The sequence below is a fragment of the Bubalus kerabau genome, chromosome 22 (assembly GCF_029407905.1).
Source record: "Bubalus kerabau isolate K-KA32 ecotype Philippines breed swamp buffalo chromosome 22, PCC_UOA_SB_1v2, whole genome shotgun sequence".
NCBI classification, from domain to species: domain Eukaryota; kingdom Metazoa; phylum Chordata; class Mammalia; order Artiodactyla; family Bovidae; genus Bubalus; species Bubalus kerabau.
This window is the reverse complement of record NC_073645.1, coordinates 16,720,339-16,741,915: the sequence shown is the minus strand read 5'-3', so window position 1 is coordinate 16,741,915 and position 21,577 is coordinate 16,720,339. Positions and strand designations below refer to the sequence as shown.

The window sequence follows — 21,577 nt, the reverse complement described above, 5'->3', positions numbered from 1 at the left end:
TTTTGAATGGCTTTTATTCTCAGGTCAAAATCACATAAAATGAATAATTGTGAGAATTATTGTGGTGATTTTACAATGTATACAAATATCAAATTGTTGTACAATTAAACTAATATGTGCCAATTATACCTCAAAATTTTTAGTTAAAAAAAATAATTCCATGGCATTTAGTATATTCAGTGTTGTACGACCACCACATCTGCCTGGTTCCAACACATTTCCAACATCATAAAAGTCCACATTTGTTAAGCAATCACTCCCTTTCTCCCAAGTCAAAACAACCTTGGCATCTACCAATCTGCTTCTACGAATTTACCTATCCTGGATATTTCATACAAATGTAAACATACAACATATGAATTTTTGCATCTGACTTCTTTCACTTAGCAGTTTTTTTTCAAGGTTTATCCACACAGTAGCAGGTATCAGCACTTCATTATTTTTATGGCTAATAATCCATTATGTTATTTTATCCATTTTGTTATATTGTTTATAGCATTTATAGTGCTAACATGAACATCTGTGTACAGATGTGTGTGGATAAATTTTTTCTTTTCTCTTGGAGAGCTATCTAGGAGTAGATTTGCTGGGTGAAATGGTAATTCTACGTTTATCTTGTTTAGGAACCACCAAGCTCTTTTTAAACAGTGCTTGACATTTTTCATTCTCACAAGCAGTATATGAGGGTTTCCACTCACCATCTTCACCAGCACTTATTTTGTTTTGGGTCGCACTGTGCATCAGGCAGGATCTTGGGTTCCCCAACCAGGGATCAAACCTGGGGCCCCCTGCAGTGAAAGTGCAGAGTCTTAGCCACTGGACCAACAGGGAAGTTATTTTTGTTGTTTTTGTTTTTGTTTTTTTGTTTTTACTACAGCTATTCTTGTGGATGTGAAGTGATATCTAACTGTGGTTTTAATTTGCATTTTCCTGAAGACTACTCTTGCTGCTTTCAAGATTCTGTTTGCAGTTTTAACAGTTCAGTTATAATGTGTCTTGTGGATCTGAGTTTATACTGTTTGGACTTGTTGAGCATCTTGGATATGCAGCTTTGAGTGTTTTAGCAAATCTAAGTTTTCAGCCATTATTTCTTCAAGTATTCTTTCTGCTCCTTTCTCTATCCTTCTGGTACTTCCTTTTTGCAAATGTTGTCTTGTTATGCTCTACAGGTCTCTTAAATTCTATTTGTCCTTCATTCTTTTTCCCTCCTGATTCTCCAACTGGACAATTTCAATTGACTTAGCTTCAAGTTCACTGGCTTTCAATTGCCTGTTCATATATACTATTGGAAGCCTCTAGTGGTTTTTTTTCACTTCAGTTATTTTTCAGCTCCAGATTTGTATGGTTCCTTTTTACAGTTTCTTCACTGATATTTTCTATTTGTGGAGACAACTTAACTGGATTCCTTTAGCTCTGTGAGCATATTTGAGACAGTTGATTGAAAGTCCAAAGTTTATGCTCCCTCAGCAAGTTTGTTATTTTCTTCTGCGAATGAGCCATACTTTGCAAAATTCCCAGTTTGTTGTTGAAAACTGAACATTTGAATATCATGGTAAGTTTGGCAATCAGATTCTTCATGCCTCATGGTTTGTTTTTGTTCCTTGCTGTGGGCTGTAGCAGTTTAGTGACTTTTCTCAACTTTTTTTGTAAAGTCTCACTTGACTTTTCTTTGAAGACTTTTTTGCTTGTATTCAGCTAGTATTGACAGATTTCCTTGAATGCCGGTGGCAAAAATATATATAAGACAAGAATTAAAAGAAAACAAAAGGGGAAAAAACCTCCCCCTAGTCTTTGTAGAGTGGCTATATTGGAGCACTCCTTTAGTGCTTAGCTAGATCATTTTTAAATCTGCTTAGCCTTCACTTCCTACTTGTGCTGAGCTCAGTTCAGCCAGCAGTGAACACTTAAGTCTTCTCTGGTCTTCCCTAAGGATGCAACTTGCCCTAAACATAGATGGCTTTCTCAGTTCCCTAGTATACACTGTTGTTTTTGAATAGCCTGATTTCCCTAGGAAATCCTCTCCCATTATTTCCTCTCAGGCTTTGGGCACACCTTTATTTACCTCAACTGTAATCTTTTGCCAAACGTGGCAGCAGGTTATTTGCTTACAATATTTTCGAGAAATGCCTTCCATTTTTCAACCTGAGTTCAGTGTTAGCTGAAACAAAGGAAAGTCCCTTGCTTCACTCCTTCACGTTGGCCTAAACAGGTTTCAACAACTTTTTGAGATTAAAACTGCTTCAGCTTCTTCGGGACCAGGGAACAAGGTCCCTCTCTGAGAACCCTGGGCTGCTGCCTGCCTTCAAGACTACCACAGTGCTGGGAACGGGGATGGAGCAAGGGCAAGTAGAACACCAAAAGGCTTTCCTAATTCTTAGGTTACTTTGCTCCTGATGCGACATTTGCTTGGTTCTATAAACTTCTGTTTTTCCAAGTTATGACAAAATTATTTCTGAATGTTTTCATCTCTGAGGAGGAATGATGGGCCCTTGAAGCTACCTACTCTATTTTTGCTGAGGGTTACCTTTTGAGTGCTTCACAATGTATATTAAAATGTACCAAGTTAATTTAAGGCTCTAGATGTTAAAATTCTCCTGATTTATTTTGGCTTCTGTAGGCTGTTCAGCCAGCTGCATTAGCATTCCTAGATAAGCTTAAAACAGTTTGGGAATGAGATGGCTTAAAGCTGGACATCAGGCCCTGTGAGGGCTAATCTGTTTCTCATTCATCTCACACTAAGGTGTAGCCCCGTGGGGTGCAACAGAAAGCTGGGACGTTTACCAAGGCCTTTCTTCCTTGCTGGTACCTGTGCAGAAGTCTATTTTAGGAATTCTAATACAACTTGCTTAACTCTGTAAACCCACTGCAAAATAAGAAATAATGAGACAAGGAACTTAATGTAGAAATCAAATTTATTAATCATGGATTTACCAAGGGTAGCTTATTTTTATTAGATATTATTCATAGCTTGTATTGACATCTGATTTTGCAGAGAAATTATATGATCATTTTTATTAAGATAATTAATACTCTGCAAGGCAAATTGAGTTCCTTGAAGTAGCACGTTTTCTAATTCTCCAACAGGGCTTGGTTTTACTTAGTTATCAAAATCAAACCCTGAATTTCTACACTTAACTTGACGTGGGCACAAATTTATTCTTTGCATATATTCTAAGTGCTCTGGTTCTTCATGCTGAAACATCCCAACTTCCAGAAATTTGGCTGCTAGATCAAAAAAATATCAGGGACCTTCAATTAAGGGTTAAGATTTCAGCAGAGAAAAATATATACACACATATTTTATTATATACAAAGAACAACAAAAAGTTTCATCAAGTAAACAAAAGAATATAAATTACACTCATAATCAATAGCTTCAAAAAGCCCTTAAATCAGTGTGACCTTTTGCACAAGACATAGGCCTCAAAATGGGGTCACACAGCCATTAATCAGAACTCAGGGTTTTTCTCCCATAATAGCAATCTATATTCTGGAGAGAATGGCTTTTTGTGAACTCTGTAGGGGCTGATATGTTAGGCCTCAAAAAGGAATGAAATGCTTTTTCACATGTAGGGGTAAACAAAAATATTGATGGGATATTTCCAGGGTTATGTTTACTGTTGACAGTGATTTTAGAGATAACCACAGAAAAGTGTCAAAGATGTCTAGATAAAACTCTGGCTATCTCATAATAATAATGGACAGATACCATTTTCTAGCTCTACAAATGGTTTGGTGACAAATAAAAAGGGAGAAAGTGAGCTGAGAAAGCAGAATAAAAAAGTCTAGGGAAGGAGGCAAGGAAAAATAAACATAATTCAATCATAGTAAGAAAAGAAAGGATATGGCCTTCTAAGACCAAGTGCTGGTGATATTTACCTATATAAGTTCAAGCCTAAAAGAACACTGCAACATCTATCTATCTGCTATTTAGTAATATACAAGAAAACACTTTTCATTTGTTCTGAAAGAGCTATTTTATATCAAAAGCTAGAAATACATATTTACTCCATGCAAATCCCAAATGAAATCTAACTTAACACAGAGGGAACTACAGCAATGACAGAAAAATAGGTAGTAAATTCAACTACATTTACAGTATTGCCTTGATATTTTCTACTCATTTTTAATCTACACACAAGGCTCAAGTTCTGGGGTTACAGGTTTTATTTTTCATTTTCCTTAAAAAGTAAAATTACCAATCCTCAAGTTAACTAAAAATTGTTCTGGGCTCGTAGAGGTAACCTGCTCTTCGTAACAGATTGCTCTATGATTTCTTCTACTTTAGACTTCTCCAATGGATTAGTGCCTCTGTTTTCTTTGTCTTTTCCATGTGATTTTTTATGCTGTGGATTTAAGGGAGAAAATTAAGTCAATATAAAGTAACATGTGACACATATTAATCATATTCTATTTTCAAAATTCTCTGGGTTATAGGGAAGAAATTAGGTGTGGAAAACTTTAGAAATACTCAGCACAAATTTGAGCCAACACTTTGCCTAGAAAGTAGAAATGAATGCCTTCTTATTTTATCACCAAGTGGGGGGTGTGTTTGAGAAAGAAATTTAACTTTATGTATGGTTTTCCAAAAAAATAATTACAGATTTTACTGTAGGGCCATGGTGATCAACACGGAGACTTTTGCCTCTCGGGACATTTGCTTATGTCTGAAGACATTTTTGGTTGTTAAAGCTAGAGGGGTACTACTGGCTTTCGGTGGATAGAAGCCAGGGAAGCTGCTAATGAATACCACATAATACACAGGGCAGGTCACCACAACAAAGAATTAGCCAGCCAGCTCAAAATGTCAATAGTGCTGCTGCTAGCAATCTTGCTCTAGGGAAACAAAGATGGGCTATTGTACAAAAATGGCAATTCTGGGACTTCCCTGGCAGTCCAGGGGTTCGGACTCTGTGCTTTCACTGCCAGGGCCAGGGTTCAATCCCTGGTCAGGGAGCTAAGATCCCACGGGCTGCAAGATGCAGCGCCCCCCACTCCAAAAAAAGAGGTAATTCTATTTTAAGCATAGATCTATAGGCGATCGCAAGATACTTTTTATTTAACCTATATTTTATCTTTTAAAAAACTTATTTCATGTTTCTCATTTGGGAATACTTCACTGGAATCCTTGTACTTGCCCTTAGAGAGCTTTAGGTAACTGATGACTTTTCTTATAGACCCACTCATCAATTCTTAGACAAATTGTAAAGCAGCTTTAGAGTTTCTAACCTAGAAAACTTCCCCAAATCAGATAGATATCAGAGAAAAAAGTAATTTCTGGACTTTAGCTAAAGGTCTAAAATCCAGTCCCAAGTCTTTTCTGGTACTGTAGGAACTTCCTTGCCGTAACTGAAGCACTAAGCCTGGCCTTCAGAACATCATATGCTGTAATAATGAAAGAATTTTCAAATAGGGATTAAGCAGTCACTTAAGTCCTCTTAACTTTCCCTCTTTTCTTAATTTTATAAGATAGAAGAGAGGGTTGAAAAATAGAAATATATCTAGCATTTTCTAATAGTAAAGAATAAAGCAAAAGGTAGGAAGATTTGGAGGATAAAATTGCCTTGATGCAGAGAGAGAGGAATTTAATGGAATCTGAGCTAGAATAGGAAATTCTTACTTCACAGACTCTGTCTAGGCTTATGCCTTTAAATGAGAGGGAAAGATTAGACAGTTGGGAGTGTCATACTCCCAAAAGGGGTGAAAAGCGGGAAGGAGAGGGCACAGGATGTAAATAAATGCTCAAGATCAAGGCAGGTGAGAAGTGCAGGCTACCTGGGGGAATAGTTAATAGGAGAAAAGCCTAAGGCAGGAGACTCAGTCATTAAACCGGAAAGGCATTCAGTCTCAATTTAAACATCTTAGCCTTCAAAGTCTTATTGTGGGCAGAGATAGGCTCCAGGACATCCACTTCGAAGGTGGAGGGAAGAGAGAAATGACTGCTTTTAGTATCATTCTGAGTATGGAGGAAATAGAAAAGGGGTAAGGATAACAACAGAAGATTACCAGCCAAGGATGGGAATAAGTCAAATTTTGCATTTATTTATCCTACCAAAAAAACCCTAACCAATTATCATACTTGTATAAATTCTTTAAACCAGAAAAGTTAACAAGCCATCCCAAAGGAATGACTAAAATACTTTTCCTGTTCCATCCATCAAGAGCAATGCCTTTATACTGAATAGCAAATAACAGATTTACGTTACATGTGGAAGGGTTATCTAACAAGATACAATCAGGTACCTGGAAAAATGGAACCCCACCACTTGATGAACAATCCAAACTAGTATCTACAGATGGCTCCTGAGTTAGAGGTTCTTCAACAGTGAGCACCAGAACCGCATTCTCTTCATCCAAGTCCTAAAAGAAGAAGCTAGATGAATTGATAAATTCCCAGGGCTCAAAAATCTTCACATGGTGGGGGTGAGGTTACAAAAAATCTTCACACAAGGCAGTTTTCTTCTTTGAAAAATAACACAATGTCCATTACTTAAAAGTTAAACCTCAACAAAATTAGCGGAACATCTACAAAATAATAAAAATAATTCCTGTTATGTTTTCACATAGAGAAGTACCTATAATAAAGTGTTAAATGTGATAATCTCAGAATAAAGAGATTATAGTTTACTTTTTACTTTCTTCTTTGTTACTTTCCAATTTCCCAACTTTTCTATAATTACTATAGGTAAACACACAGATTGTAGAGATTCTCTACGTTCTACTTCCAGCTCCATCCTTGTGATTTGGGACAAGGTAATTCTTAGTTTCCTCACCTGTTAAACTGGGGATAGTACTAGCATTCACCTTATGGAGTTACTGAAAGAATTGACTAAGTAAATACATATGTAAAATGCTCAGAACAATGTCGAGCACATAATAAACACAACATAAACATCGTCTAGGGCTTCCCTGGTGGTCCAGTGGCTAGGAGTCCGTCTTGCAATGCAGGGACATGGGTGGATCCCTGGCTCAGGAAGCTCCTACATGCCAAGGAGCAACTAAGCCCACGTGCCCCAACTCTGGGACCACACACCTAGAGCCCGGCTCTGCGACCAGGGAAGCCACCACCACTAGACAGCCTCTGACTGTCACAGCTAGAGAGAGCCCTCATGCGGCAGCGAAGACCTAGCACAGCCAAAATCAGAGATACAATAATAGATAAAGGTAGATTAAAAACAAAGCTTATGGGAGAGTTCTAAAATTATGATGCCTAAAATAAATTTTACCTGACTGGTCTCTTTGTTGTTTTCTGAACAGTTTAGCGTTGTTAACAGTTCAGGCTGTTTCATTTTCAACTGATCAAGGAGCTGTTCACGTGGCTGGGTTCTCACCAGTGTTGATGGGTATACATAATTTTTCCTCTGTGGGGTTGTACCTTTAGTGGATATAAGTGGTAAAAATTGAAATGTGGCTTATGAGTAAGGTTTTTTTTTAACTGAAAAATAATTGTTTTATAATATTGTGTTGGTTTCTGCCATACATCAACATCAATCAGTCATAGGTATACATATGTCCCCTCCCTCTTGAACTTCTCTCCCAGCATTTTTTTAATGCTAAAACTTATACTTCCCAGTAAGTCTTTGTCTTCCAAAAATATAAGCACTGCCATATATAAGAATCAATTTTGTTATCTGTCAGGCATATGTTGCTTAAAATATTTCCTAAATTGACAACTCAACCAATTGCAAGATCCAACCTATGCCAAAACATGAAATTTTCCCCCTACAGAAGATGTATTATAGGCTCTAAAAGGATTCAGAGTGTTCTGAAAAAGATGGCAACATTATTGGAATAAGATACAATTTTCTCAGCATGATCAGTTAGACAGGAATAATCATTTTACTGTAAATTTGGTGGAAAGTAAATATTAACCCAGTTACATTTCTTTATAATAATTCATGTTCTAATAATTTACATGGGCACTGGCCTTTTCACTTAACATCTATATTTCTAATTTCATTGGAAAATGGATAATAAATATCAAGAGTCTTGGGGGGAAAAATTAACTAGCATCCTTTAGTGCCATCTCCTTTTATAACTGCTAAAAAAAAAAAAAGACTTTAAAGTATAATTTACATACCACAAAATACACTCAATGACTTTTAGTAAATTTACAGTGTCACCACTACCGCAACCTAATGAATAACTCAATTACTCATCCTGTGTTAAACAGTTTTCAACATCCTGTGTTAAACCTTCTTTCATGAAGGCCTCCCTGAATACATTATAGCTTACACTGCCCTGACCTCCCCAAATGGTAATTCCTGATTGCCAATCTAAATGGTCCACGACAAAAGGAGAGGTGCACATAAAAAATGTACAGTGTGGTGAACCTTGCATTGAACTAGATTTATTTAATTACATTCCTCCACTTTTGGTATGAAAATGTCCTTTTATAGACAGTGCTAGATAGATGGTAGGCTTTCTTTTTGTGTTCTCTTAATAAAGCCAGTTGCCTGAATGTTTGTAAACTTTTACTGAATTATGATTGCCCAAGTTTCTGGGAGTATATGCCATGTATATCATCTAATGCTTGATTAAATCTACTTTAGGATTCCAGTTTTTCCATATTTGAATTAATCAGAGTGAGATGGTAAATCAGTGTCAGGGAATGGCAGGACCTAGTTTCTAGGAACAACTAGCACTGTATACAGTTGAATTCAACTTCAAAAATTTAATTCAATTTCCCTTTAAAAGTACCTGTTGAGATATCCAGTTTCAGATCCTGTTGTAGAAAGCAGTTAAGCTTATTCAAACCTATTTTTACTGTTTTATTAAGTTCTTGACTTCGTGTCATTAATTCTTCTTCATCAACAGTTATCTGACTGAGAAAAAAGTTTTGCTGGTTCTCATTAGCTGCTTTATGCCTACTTAATTGTTCAGTAATCTCTAAACTTGAAGTCTCACAGCCTTGGTTTACAACCTGTAAATGATGCAAATGAGATTTCATTACTAAGATCAAAGTTGCCAGTGCTTTATGCAACATTTTAACTTCTTACCTTGAAATTTTCCATAACAAAGGTTTTAGAAACACACATAAAAATATAAATAGTAATACTAATAATCCCTTTATATTCACTACCCAGCCTCACCGTTTATTACTACATGGATATAGATCAATTAAGACTGGCCAGTTCTGAAGCCAAGACAGTTCTGAAGCAATTTCTGTATCATTTTATCCTTTTACATCGGGTACTTCTCCAAGAGTTAAGAACTTTTTAAGACCACTCTCACATCTAAATGGCATCACCAACTCAAGGGACATGAGTTTCGGTACAGGAGTTGGTAATGGACAGGGAGGCCTGGTGTGCTGCAGTCTATGGGGTTGCAAAGAGTCTGACACGACTGAGCAACTGAACTGAACTGAACTCACATCTAAAAAATTTAGCGTTCCTTTTTTTATATCAAATGTCTAGTCTGTTTAAATTTCACAAGTTCTCTCATGTTTTTCAGACTTGTTTGAATCAGAATTCATCATTAGATTTGGTTGATATGTCTTAAGTAAGTGACTATATAATTTCTCATCAAAACTGAGATATTCTAAGAGTAAAAAGGGCCATTAATAATAATTACCCCAGTGCAATAAATATAAACAAGGACTATGGAGAAGGCAATGGCAACCCACTCCAGTACTCTTGCCTGGAAAATCTCATGGATGGAGGAGGAGTCTGGTAGGCTGCAGTCCATGAGGTCTCAAAGAGTCGGACACGACTGAGCTACTTCACTTTCACTTTTCACTTTCATGCATTGGAGAAGGAAATGGCAACCCACTCCAGTGTTCTTGCCTGGAGAATCCCAGGGACGGGGGAGCCTGGTGGGCTGCCGTCTCTGGGGTCGCACAGAGTCAGATATGACTGAAGTGACTTAGCAGCAGCAGCAGCAGCATCCTAGGCAAACCAGGGCTTAAGGCCCTCTAGGTCTGAACTCTCTTTTGATATAGGTTATCCATACTTTCTTCTTTGAAAGAAAATTTCATTGAAGAAACCAGGTATTTGTGCTCTACTGAATATCTCAATTATTAGATATGTTCAATTGCACCTCTGTCATTTTCACATGTTCATTTGTCCTCTGTATCTTCTACAAATTAGTTAGATCTAAAGGCTTGATCTAGACCAGGTTTTAACTTTTTGGCAAGAATATTTCATAGGTGGTACTGAAAGTACATAATGCCTGGTTGTGTCTCTCACGTTAAGATTAATCGGTGTGGGGAATTCCCTGGTCGTCCAGTGGTTAGGATGCAGTGCTTTCACTGGCAAGGGCCGAGGTTCAATCCCTGGTTGGGAAACTAAAATCCCACAAGCTGCATGGAAAAAAATCAGCCAGTGTGTTTGAGTATGGTCACCTTCTTAGTTATAAAGATCTCTCATCAGCTTTTGCTCAAATGGCGTACGCAGTCACTAATGTCCGCAAGGATTATTTCACTAGGGTTTTGCAAGATGGTGATATCCTAATTCTATCATTTCTTCTGCATTTTACTAGCTGGAATTCTTCTTTGAAACACTTTTCGTCATCTACTACCCTGCTAAACCAAGACAGAGTTCTTTCAGGAAAGACAGATGACCTTTCAATTGTTTCCCTTCATTTACCACTTCTTAGAGAATAATTTACTGCTTCCCTAGCATGATCCAAAGGAGACTAATGAAATTTCTATGAATTTATCAATTTTAACATATTTGATATATCTTTACTGTAGCAATGGTTGCTCATGATGCTCAAATTGTACCACCTCCAAATAAGGGAGTGTCTCAGGTTGGCTCCTAAGTCTTTTTGAGACAATTCCATTCATCTTTAACAGCATCTTTACTTTCTGGTATGACAAGATCTATAGGCTCATCTGGTATATTTCCTGCTCCAAACCTGAAATTATCTATTTTTCTACTAGTCATGGTTCCTTTTTGTGAAAACAGGTTATATAGCTTAAAACACGTAAGTTCTTTTACCTAATTTCTAAGAATAGTAGTAAAATCCTTTCATTGCACAGAAGGAAAACCAAGGCACAAAGGGTTCATGCAAATGTTAAGTTCAAGCAAACCCACAAATCTATCAGATATCTTCTGAGTAACCAGAACAATATCCTAAATACTTAAAGCAATAGAAGGTTTGAATGTACCCAGACAAAAGTAAAAATCATTTATAAGTGAAAAGTATTATATACCAAAAGACAGCATGCTCTAAACCAAACTAACAAATCAAAAACCAAAGATAGATATAGGACAGATCAGACAAATGTTAAATCATCTGGAGATCTAGAAAACGTATATATGTGAAACAAGATCATGTATAAGCATACCAACTGTTATCCCTACAATTTTAAGTTATTCAGTATACTTTAGCATGTGTTTTGAAGCCAACTCTTAGCCAAGAATATAAAATTTTCTGATTATCACTGTTATCCCCAAAGGAGGTTCCAGTTACAAAGTAATTACCTTCAATAAATTCTGAAGTTCCTCTTGCCTTTTACTTAACCAAGATGCCCACTGTTCAGAAAAACAAAGTGTGCTTGTGTTCAGAGCCTCGCATCTCTGTTCAGTCTCTTTAGAAATTATTTCAAGGTTGCTACTGAGTTTATCACAGTGTTTCTTAGACTCTTCAACCAATTTTGTACCTTCTTGGTTAAAATGTCTGAGTTCCTCTGACAAATCTTCAAAATCAGCACAAAATTTTTCACTGTGAGAAGTTGTTTTGCTAATTATATCTTTAGATTTCCTATAGGAAAAGAGAATAACACTGTTAAAATGAAAAACTAAGACTCAAAGGATACATAACTTGCCCAAGATCACACAGCTCCAAAATGGAATATTCAAACCTCAGTAGTCTTATTCTAGAGTTCAAGTTCTTGTCTTTTCACAGCAGATTGATATCACATCTGTGACTAAATGACTTTTGAAAATATCTCTTTTCTTATAAAACCTTTTTCAGCCCTTTTCCAGATGTGACACTTTACTTCATACCTCTTATAATACTAACTATATGGTTATTAAAATGAACTCTGCCTAAGTATTTTACTCCTTCCAGGTTGCTCAGTGGTAAAGAATCTACCTGCAATGCAGGAGATGAGGGTTCAATCCCTGGGCTGGAAGGATCCCCTAGAGAAGGCAATGGCAACCTACTCCAGTATTCTTACCTGGAAAATCCCATAGACAGAGAAGCCTGGCGGGCTATAGTCCCAGGGGTTGCAAAAAGGCTGGATACAACTTTAGCAACTAAACAACCACTGAATTACGTTACTTAAGAACATCTCCTATTGCCTGTAGTCTCTAGTTTACAGTCCCTAAACTGTCCACAATCAGTTAAGTCATTCTGTTCTTAAGCAGTTTTGCCTTGTCTATGACACAAAATAAATAAAAAATAATAAATACTATAGAACAAAGTCAATTATAAAACTTTCTAATAATTAAAAGACAAGTATATTGAGGTGTGACAAATTATACATATAGAACATATAGTGCAATGTAACATAATGCTGATATGAAACTAATATCAAAATATATATTTAAAATTCATCAATGGCTTCCTTCTCTCCTTAAAGTTCCCTATAATATCAAAAGCATTCAAAGTCATCTCATAGGAGCAGAGTTAAACTTTGGGGAATGAAGGTTACCCTTTGGCAACCCACTCCAGTACTCTTGCCTGGAAAATCCCATGGATGGAGGAGCCTGGTAGGCTGCAGTCCGTGGGGTCGCTAAGAGTCGGACACGACTGAGCGACTTCCCTTTTACTTTTCACTTTCATGCACTGTAGAAGGAAATGGCAACCTGCTCCAGTGTTCTTGCCTGGAGAATCCCAGGGACAGGGGAGCCTGGTAGGCTGCAGTCCATGGGGTCGCTAAGGGTCGAACACGACTGAGTGACTTCACTTTCATCACTAGATGGTACACCATGTGAGCAAATCAAGTGGGGAAGCAAATGTGCCCAAAACCAAAGTTCAGCTACAGATAAAGTGGAAATAATTGAAAAAGGAAAAGAGAATTAAGTGGTAAGCTTACAGGTTATTGACACAAATCCATCCCCTCAAGGAATCACAACCCACTAGAAATAAAAAGTGGGGAAATGCTTCCTAGATTCAGAATCCAGAAAGAAGAGTTCAGAATGGAACATGTAATAATGAACAGGACCAACAACAGAACTGAAAAACTGATGACAGGAGTTAGTAGTAGGAGAGGTGACATCCAGAATTCTAGAGCTGCGTCATTCAATAGAAATATGAGTCATATACACAATTTAAAAATTTCTAGAAGCCATATTAAGAAAGAAAACAGATAAAGCAGAAGAACAATGTACTGGGTAAATATAGCATATGTATAAGTAAAAAACATGAAAATAAAGCGTATGCGATAGGAAGGAGGAATTGGGAATATACTGTTAAGGTCCTTTCATTATACACGAAACAGCAAACTATTTGGAGGTGGATTAAAATCATTTTAAAATATATATTATTAATCTTAGGAAAACCAGTTTTAAAAAGTAATTTTAAAAGCATAAATGACAAGTCAATGGGAGATAAAATGAAAACATAAAGATGCTTGACTTAAATTAGGAAAGGAAAAAATGAAAACAAAACACAAATGATGCAACAAATAGAAAATGACAAAATGGTAGGTTTTAATCCAACCATACCAATATTTAAATGAGAATGGTCTAATCACAACAGATAAAAGCCATACATCGTTAGATTTGATTAAAAAAAAATAAGCAAGACCCAATTATATGCTGTTTATAAGAAATCCACTTTAAATATAAAGACTTACTTCAAAAGTAAAGAGATAGAGAAAGCTATATTATGCAAATAGCAGTCAATGGAAAACTGACATTTTTTGTATTGAAAGAAAGTGAAAGTGAAGTTGCTCAGTCCTGTGTGACTTTTTGCAGCCCCACAGACTGTAGCCTGCCAAGCTCCTCCGTCCATGGGATTTTCCAGGCAAGAAAACTGGAGTAGGTAGCCATTTCCTTCTCAGGGGATCTTCCTGACCCAGGAATCGAACCCAGGTCTCCTGCACTGTAGGCAGACTCTTTACCATCTGAGCCAGAAGATTTTGAATTAATTTCAGACAAAGTAGACTTCAGAACAATGAAAACTATCACAGATAAAAAGGGACTCTAGTAATACATAATGATAAAAGGTAAATTCTCCAAGATATATCAACCCTACTGTGTATGCATCTGCAACAGAGTATCACTTAAATGAGGCAAAAACCTGACAGAACTGAGAAGAGAAACAGACAAATCTACAATTAAAATCAATTTCAATACCCCTTTATTAGTAGAACAAGTAAACAGAAACTCAGTAAGGATATAGGTTACCTGAATGGCACTGCCAATTGTCCTAAATGACATGTTTAGAACACTATTCATCAAAAGCAGAATACAGATTTTTCTCATATAGGCAGCACAGGAATGAAGCATGCCATAATAAAACTACTGGGGCTCTGAAAAGTAAATTCTTATTGGAATCACAGCCCCAAAAGGGGGCCAAGACCTTCCCATTTAAAAAAGATTTAAATAGGGTTCTGAATCACCTAACATAATAAACAAAATGCTCAGGAAACAACTGAAAACCGCTCTGGAAAATCACACCTTGAATGTGTAAAGACAATAGGTACCAACACTGAGATAATTCAAATGTTAGAACAATTTCATAAGGATTTTAATCAACCATCATAAAAATGTTTTCAATGAGCAATTAAAATACATCTAGAAAACAGACAAAGAGAATCTTAACAAAGAAATAGAAGAGATTTTTAAAAAGAAGAAAAAGCAAATTATAAAACTGAAAAAAAGCAGTAATTGAAATAAAACATCTCACTGAATGGGTTCAACAGTAGATTAAACAGGACAAAAGAAGGGTCAGTGAGCATAAAGACAGATTATAAAATTTACTCAATCTTATCAAAGAGAAAATAGACTATATATCTATAGTCTCAGAGAACTATGGGACCACAATAAAAAAAGTAAAACTGAACATTTGTGTCATCAAAGTTCTAGAATCAGAGGAGAAAAAAATACAGTGCTGAAAAATGTTCAAAGACATAATGGAGGGAGTTCCCAGGTAGTCAAATGGTTAGGACTTGGTGCTGCCATGGCCTGCGGTTCAATCCCTGGTTGGAGAACTAAGATCCCACAAGCTGTGTGCCAAGGCCAAAAAAATCAATCGATCAATCTTGGTTTAAAAAAAAAAAGGATGAAAATTTCAAAGTCTGATAAAAGACATAAATCTACAGAGTCAAGAAGCTGCTGCTAAGTTGCTTCAGTCATGTCTGACTTTTTGCAGTCCCATGGACCACAGCCCACCAGGCTCCTCCGTCAATGGGATTATCCAGGCAAGAATACTGAAGTGGATTGCCATGCCCTCTTCCAGGGGATGTTCCTGACCCAGGGATCAAACCCACATCTCTTACCAGTTCTTTACCACTAGCGCCACCTTCAAGATACTGAGCAAACCCAAAGATGATTAAATCAAAGAAATACCTAAGCAAACACAATATAATCAAACGTTTAAAAACTAAGGACAAAGAAAATATCTTGAAAGCAGGTACAGAGAAACTGCCTATACATGAAAAAGATTTGAATAACCGTGGATTTCTCATCTCTTGGAGACCAAAAGGAAATGAAACAACATATTCCAGGTGCTAAAAGAAAAGACTTGTCAACTCTGAATTCTACAGCCAGTGAAAATAAAATACTGTTCAGGAATTAAAGGAAAATCAAGATACTGTTAGACAAAGCAAAACAGCATTTGTGGGCAGCAGACCTACCCTAAAGACTAAAGGAAGTTCTCCAAACAGAAGAAAGCTTGAAACTTCAGGAAGGAACAATTTAATGGGCAAAAATAGGGGTAAATATCAGAATATTCTTATCCTTGTGAGTTTATAATATCTACAGGCAAAAATCTCGACAAACCCCACACCTTACACAAAAAATTAAAAACCAGATCATGAGGAATTCCCTGGCAGTCCAATGGTTAGGACTTGATACTTTCACTGCCAAGGACTCAGATTTGATCCCTGGTCAGGGAACTAAATTACTGCAAGCCACGTGGTATGGCCAAATTTAAAAAAAAAAAAAACTCATGTATTTAAATCTTATATAAAACTGTAAAACTTCTAAAAGAAAACATAAGTGTGATTGAGCTATATGATAAGGATATGAGACTGGCAAGCAATGAACTATAAAGTAACATTAAACACTAATGCAGGAATCAGCAAACTTTTTCTTTAAAATCCAGATAGCAAATATTTTAGGCTTACAAGTAGTCTTTGATATACTCTTTGCGGTACAAAAGCAGCTAAATACAGCCAAAGGCAACACATAAACAAACTGGCAGATGGAGTAAACAAACATGGGTATGTCAATAAAATTATCTGCAGTAGCAGGCATCCAGCCCAGAGACAGAGTCTGCCAAGATCAGATCAGTCGCTCAGTCGTGCCCGGCTTTTTGCAACCCCATGAATTGCAGCATGCCAGGCCTCCCTGTCCATCACCAACTCCCGGAGTTCAATATATATTTACTAATTAGAGCAGGGTTTGGCAAACTACCCTGCTCTAATTAGTAAATATATATTTCATCACGAATATGAGTTAGAAATTGTTAAATTACTTAATGTGTATTCTAAAATTGAGCAAATATGTAAATACATTGTGGATGAAAGCCAAGTTTCTCACAGTCTGAAAAAGCAGCACAAATATGGACTGAAAAGATACTTATGTGCACATATATGCACACATTCACACATGTATTTCCAGCTATGTCCACCTGAGAAGCCTTAGAAGAAATGATACCCCAGTAGCAGTAAGAACATCTAGTGCCCAGATCTTGGTTGCTATTACTGTGACTTAGAGCTGGAGCTGAGAAAGTACAAGATTACTGGAACACCACGCTATGTGTCTGTCTGTCAGTTGCTCAGTTGTGTCTGATTCTTGGCGACCCCTCAAAAGAGACAGATCATATCAAAAGCACACAGAAGACAACTTGAAGAGGCTCTCACTAGTCAAAACTGGGACAGGGAGCTCCCTGGCTGCCCAGTAGTTAGGGCTCCATGCTTCTACCGCACGGGACACAGGTTTGATCCCTCTTCAGGGAACTAAGATCTGACATGCCATGCTGCACAGCCAAAAAAAAAAAAAAGATAATAACAAAACAAAAACTTGAGATAATTTGAGCATCAAAATGAAAAAAACAGTGGATTATAACCCAGAGGATAAAAGAATCCATGAGTACATGATAACATAAATGAATAAGAATAAATGGCAAGGGAAAGGGAAAGCTCTTCCTCTCAATAGAATGCCAGCTAACACATGTAGAAGGAATGACGGAATTAGAAAAAGATCATTTGACAACCACTATCATAATTATTTCAGATATACATATCAATGGATTCTAAGAAGAACAGGAGACTTATATAGTTTCAAAGTATCTCTCCTTAAGTTCTTTATTAATTGCAAAGGAACTTTACAGGGGAGAAATCTACAGGACAACACTATACCCAAATTATCAAAGTTAAACCTCTTGATATCTGAGATGCACTAAGAACACACTACTTTTGTGTTATTCTTGACAACTCCAACTAACCATGAAGGCCACCCCAAATAAGGGACACTCTACTAAATAAATACTCTATGCTCACGGAAAAAGAAAAGGCCATGAAAGACAAAGACTAAGTGACTGCTCTAGATTAAAGGAGACTCAAAGAGACATGACAAATGCAATGTGTGATTCTGAATTAAATCCTGGACCAGGAGGAAAATCCTTTTTTATTTTTTTCTTATAAAAAACATTAGTGAGAGAATTGGCAAAAATTGAATCAGGTATGTATATTAGATAACAGTAGTTCTCAATATTAATTTTCTAATTTAAAATAATTGTTACAATAGATAATAAGAACCTACTGTATACACAGGGAATTCTAGTTAATATTCTGTAATACTATACATGGGAAAAGACTCTAAAAAGAAATGGGATATAGGTATATGTTTAACTGATTCACTTTGCTGTATACTTGAAACTAACACAACATTGTAAATCAACTATATTCCAATAAAATTTTTAAATAAAATAATTATTATATAAGACAGTATCTTATGTTTTTAGGATATACACTGAAGTATTTGGGGGAAAGTGGAGATTACAAAGACCATACTTATTCAGAAAATTATATATATATAGTATTATATGCTATATAATATATATATATCTGTATCCACTGTCATTCAAAAGATTGTTCATCTACAGGCAATATTATATAATACAACATACTAACTATATGGGCTTCCCTGGTGGCTCAGACGGTAAAGAATCCACCTGCAATGTAGGAGACCTAGGTTCGATCCCTGGGTTGGGAAGTTCCCCTGGAGAAGGGAACAGCTACTCACTCCAGTATTCTGGCCTGGAGAATTCTATGGACAGAGAAGCCTGGTGGGGTCACAAAGAGACATGACTGAGCAACTTTCACTTCACATCACTTCAACGTACTATATAATATTATATAATTATTTAATATAGTATATAATATTACAGAGAAAGGGGGAGAGAGGAAATGAGGATGATAAAATGAACATAATAAAATATATGAGAAAATGGGTTGATAGTATTTGTACTATTTAAACTTTTTATTCAGAAATAATTTCAGGGAGAGAAAAGCTAAAGCAAATTTAAAAACAGCTTACTGCTCTGTATTTTCTTGAACACTGCTAAGTGGTTTCTGGATGTTTTTACACTTTTCCTCCAAATCACAGTATCTCTCCTCCCAAAGATTGATTAACTGGTAAAGTTCCTGTAAGAAAGGTGCGGGGAGGGAAAAGATTGAAATTATAATGGTTAGACTTTTTACTCCATACTGACATAAAGTATTTTCCCATAGGTGAGAATGATTCACATTCCTGATAAGAGATCTTTAACTCCACCTCTGTGACAGAGGAAGGTAGTAGAAGTGATGCTGAAGGAATAATCATACTACAGGCACTTTTTAAAAAAACTAAATAATTAGCAAACTTTTAAATTAGCAAGCTATTTTAACTATAAGTAACAAGTTGCTTTCAGTGTACTTCAGAACTAACCAAACATACCAAAAAGAGAACCATTCTGACAGATACACATAGTTGCTTCTTAACTGATAACACTACTAGAAGGGAAAGTAATGCTGAAAATCTAATGAGTCAAGTAATCCAAAAATATTATCAACCAATATAGCTGAAACATTTTATAGAACCTAGTTGGATCATTTTAATGTTAAAAGAGCTTATCATTTTCTCAATGTGGCATCTTGAAACACATCTCTGAATAACACAACAGCTGACAATACACATTCAACATATTGATTTTGAATAAAATGTCAATATTTCTGCTGATCTCAAAGTAGAGGGAATGCAGGTATTAGATTTATCTACATGTAAACAGGTTTGTCAGTGCTAATCTCAAGTTCTAGAATATCTAAGAAACAGCTCAGTTAGTAAACCTGCTTCTTTTAAGCCAAGGAAGTCAAGTCACTCATGCTAAAATACTTTTCACATCATAGGTGTTCCTCAGAATATATACCTAAAAAGATCTAGGCAGGTTTAAGGCAAACACTCTATGAAGAGGTATAAGAAATTGCTGCAATTTCAAATTTCAAGAATATGTTCTAGAAACATTTAGAAAAGCTCCTTCAAAAATGGATTCCTTTCAGGCAGTATAATCCCCACCATAGCTATAAGGGGATCTAAATATTGTCAGATGTTCCCAAGGACTCAGTTTCCTCATCAGAAAACTGAGCTAGTAATAGAACCTGTATCTATGCTGGTGGGAGGAATAAATACATAGTGAGTTGCTCAATAAATGTTAACTATTACTTGTACGAATTTCAATATTAACCTTTTGTGTGAAAAGTTTTATGCTTATCAGTTAGGGAAACAATCTTATTTTAAAGTTTCTTTCTTTTCATTCCATCCAAGAGGGGTGTATTTGTTTTGGTTGGTTTGGTTTCTTTGGTCACAGTGAGCAGCTTGTGGGATCTTAGTTCCCTGGCCAGGGATAGAACAACCCGGGCCACAACAGTAAAAGCATGGCGTCCTAAGCACTATACACCAAAGAATTCTCTCAAGAGGTTATTAAATGATTACACATGATAATGGATGATTCACAAGCTTCATTCCATCTAGAACTTTACATGGCACCATAATTCAAGTTAGATATATTGCATAGGATGTGCCAACAATCATATTAGTAACCTAAAAACTCCATGACTTTGCTTGGGTGACCTCTTTAGCTGTGAACGCCAGGTCATAACATAGTAACTGTTAGTTCAACTACAATAAGCTTTCTGAAGACAAGGCCTTCTCCGCCCAAGCAGGCTGTAAATAAATTCCGAACCCAGCATCACCCTGAAGGAAATCTGACTTCACAATGTTGGGGTAGTTTACCAAAATGGCTTCAGAGTAGACTGTTTTTAAAAAGACACATTTATTCAGTGTCATGATCAGACTATTACATTTAGCAAACAACAGAATAGGCACAAAAAAATAAAATCTACATTAAAACCCTCTGCTGGAATGCTTTACACTTTCCACAGAATAGAAACTAAAATAAACTGTTAACACAATTGGTCACAAATATAGTTCTCGAGTTTTTCTGCCCATACACATAAGTATTGTCTAAAACGTGTCTTCTTTGAGGCAGCTAGGCTCTGCCACCACCATTCTTGGCTGAGTTCATAAATCTATTGCATAAATCTAGCTCATGAATCTATCTATGCCTCTCCTGTCACTTCTCTGGCTCCCCTCTCCGGCTAAGCTTTGTCTCCTTCTGCCACTACTGCAGCTCCTGTGCTGCTGGACTCACTCGAGGCACCTGGGTTATAACGCAGATACAAGTTCACTTTAAATGCTTTCATCATTTTCTTCTAATTGTATTCCCAATGCAATATTTCTACAGCTTCAGCGTTCTTCTTGATATGAAGAAAGGACTGTCTTGTCTCACTGTGCTCTGAATGTAGCAAATCATCAAATATTAACTGATCAAGAGAAGTACTCTTATTTCACATTAATTACTGTTATAAGCAAAAGTGCTGACAGTATTTTCAGGTTTCTAATTTAGTTATCTAGCATTCAGTCTGTAACAGGGATCTAAAGATCATAAAGCTTTCTTTTTACACTCAAATCACCTATATACCTGTGATTGGATTTTCTTTGTTTTCTTCATGTCTTCAGTTAAGTTTTCACACAGCTTCTGTGATTCAGCCAAGGAAGAAACTGTATTTTCTTTTAGTTCATGTAGATTGTTACACAATGTACTAAGAAAGCCATCCATTTCCTTCTTCTGATCTTCTATCTTTGAAGAGAAAAAAATAATTTTTTTTCTTTCTTTTCTTAAATTAAAAAAAAATGTCCTAAGGGCTTCCCTGGTGGCTCAGTGGTAAAGAATCCACCTCCCAATGAAGGAAGACACAGATTCGATCCCGGATCCAGGAAGATTCCACAAGCTGCAGAGCAACTAAGCCTACAAGCCACTATTGAGCCTGTGCTCTAGAGCCCAGAAGCACAACTACTGAGCCAACACACTGCAATAACTGAAGCCCATGCACCCTAGAGCGTGTGCTCCAAAGGAAGAG

General features: G+C 36.5%; 1 protein-coding gene across 1 annotated transcript in view; it reads right to left on the bottom strand.

The window, feature by feature from the left end:
* Positions 1-2,894: 2,894 nt before the first annotated feature.
* Positions 2,895-21,577, bottom strand: part of KIF11 (kinesin family member 11) — a 46,571-nt gene continuing 27,888 nt past the window's right edge. The window contains exons 16-22 of the mRNA XM_055560079.1: positions 21,139-21,297; positions 18,660-18,766; positions 11,427-11,706; positions 8,701-8,923; positions 7,227-7,375; positions 6,244-6,360; positions 2,895-4,346 (exon numbers count right to left, since the gene is read on the bottom strand). Coding sequence (XP_055416054.1) covers positions 4,215-4,346; positions 6,244-6,360; positions 7,227-7,375; positions 8,701-8,923; positions 11,427-11,706; positions 18,660-18,766; positions 21,139-21,297 — 1,167 coding nt within the window. The 3' untranslated portion in view covers positions 2,895-4,214. The remainder of the gene's footprint in view (positions 4,347-6,243; positions 6,361-7,226; positions 7,376-8,700; positions 8,924-11,426; positions 11,707-18,659; positions 18,767-21,138; positions 21,298-21,577) is intronic.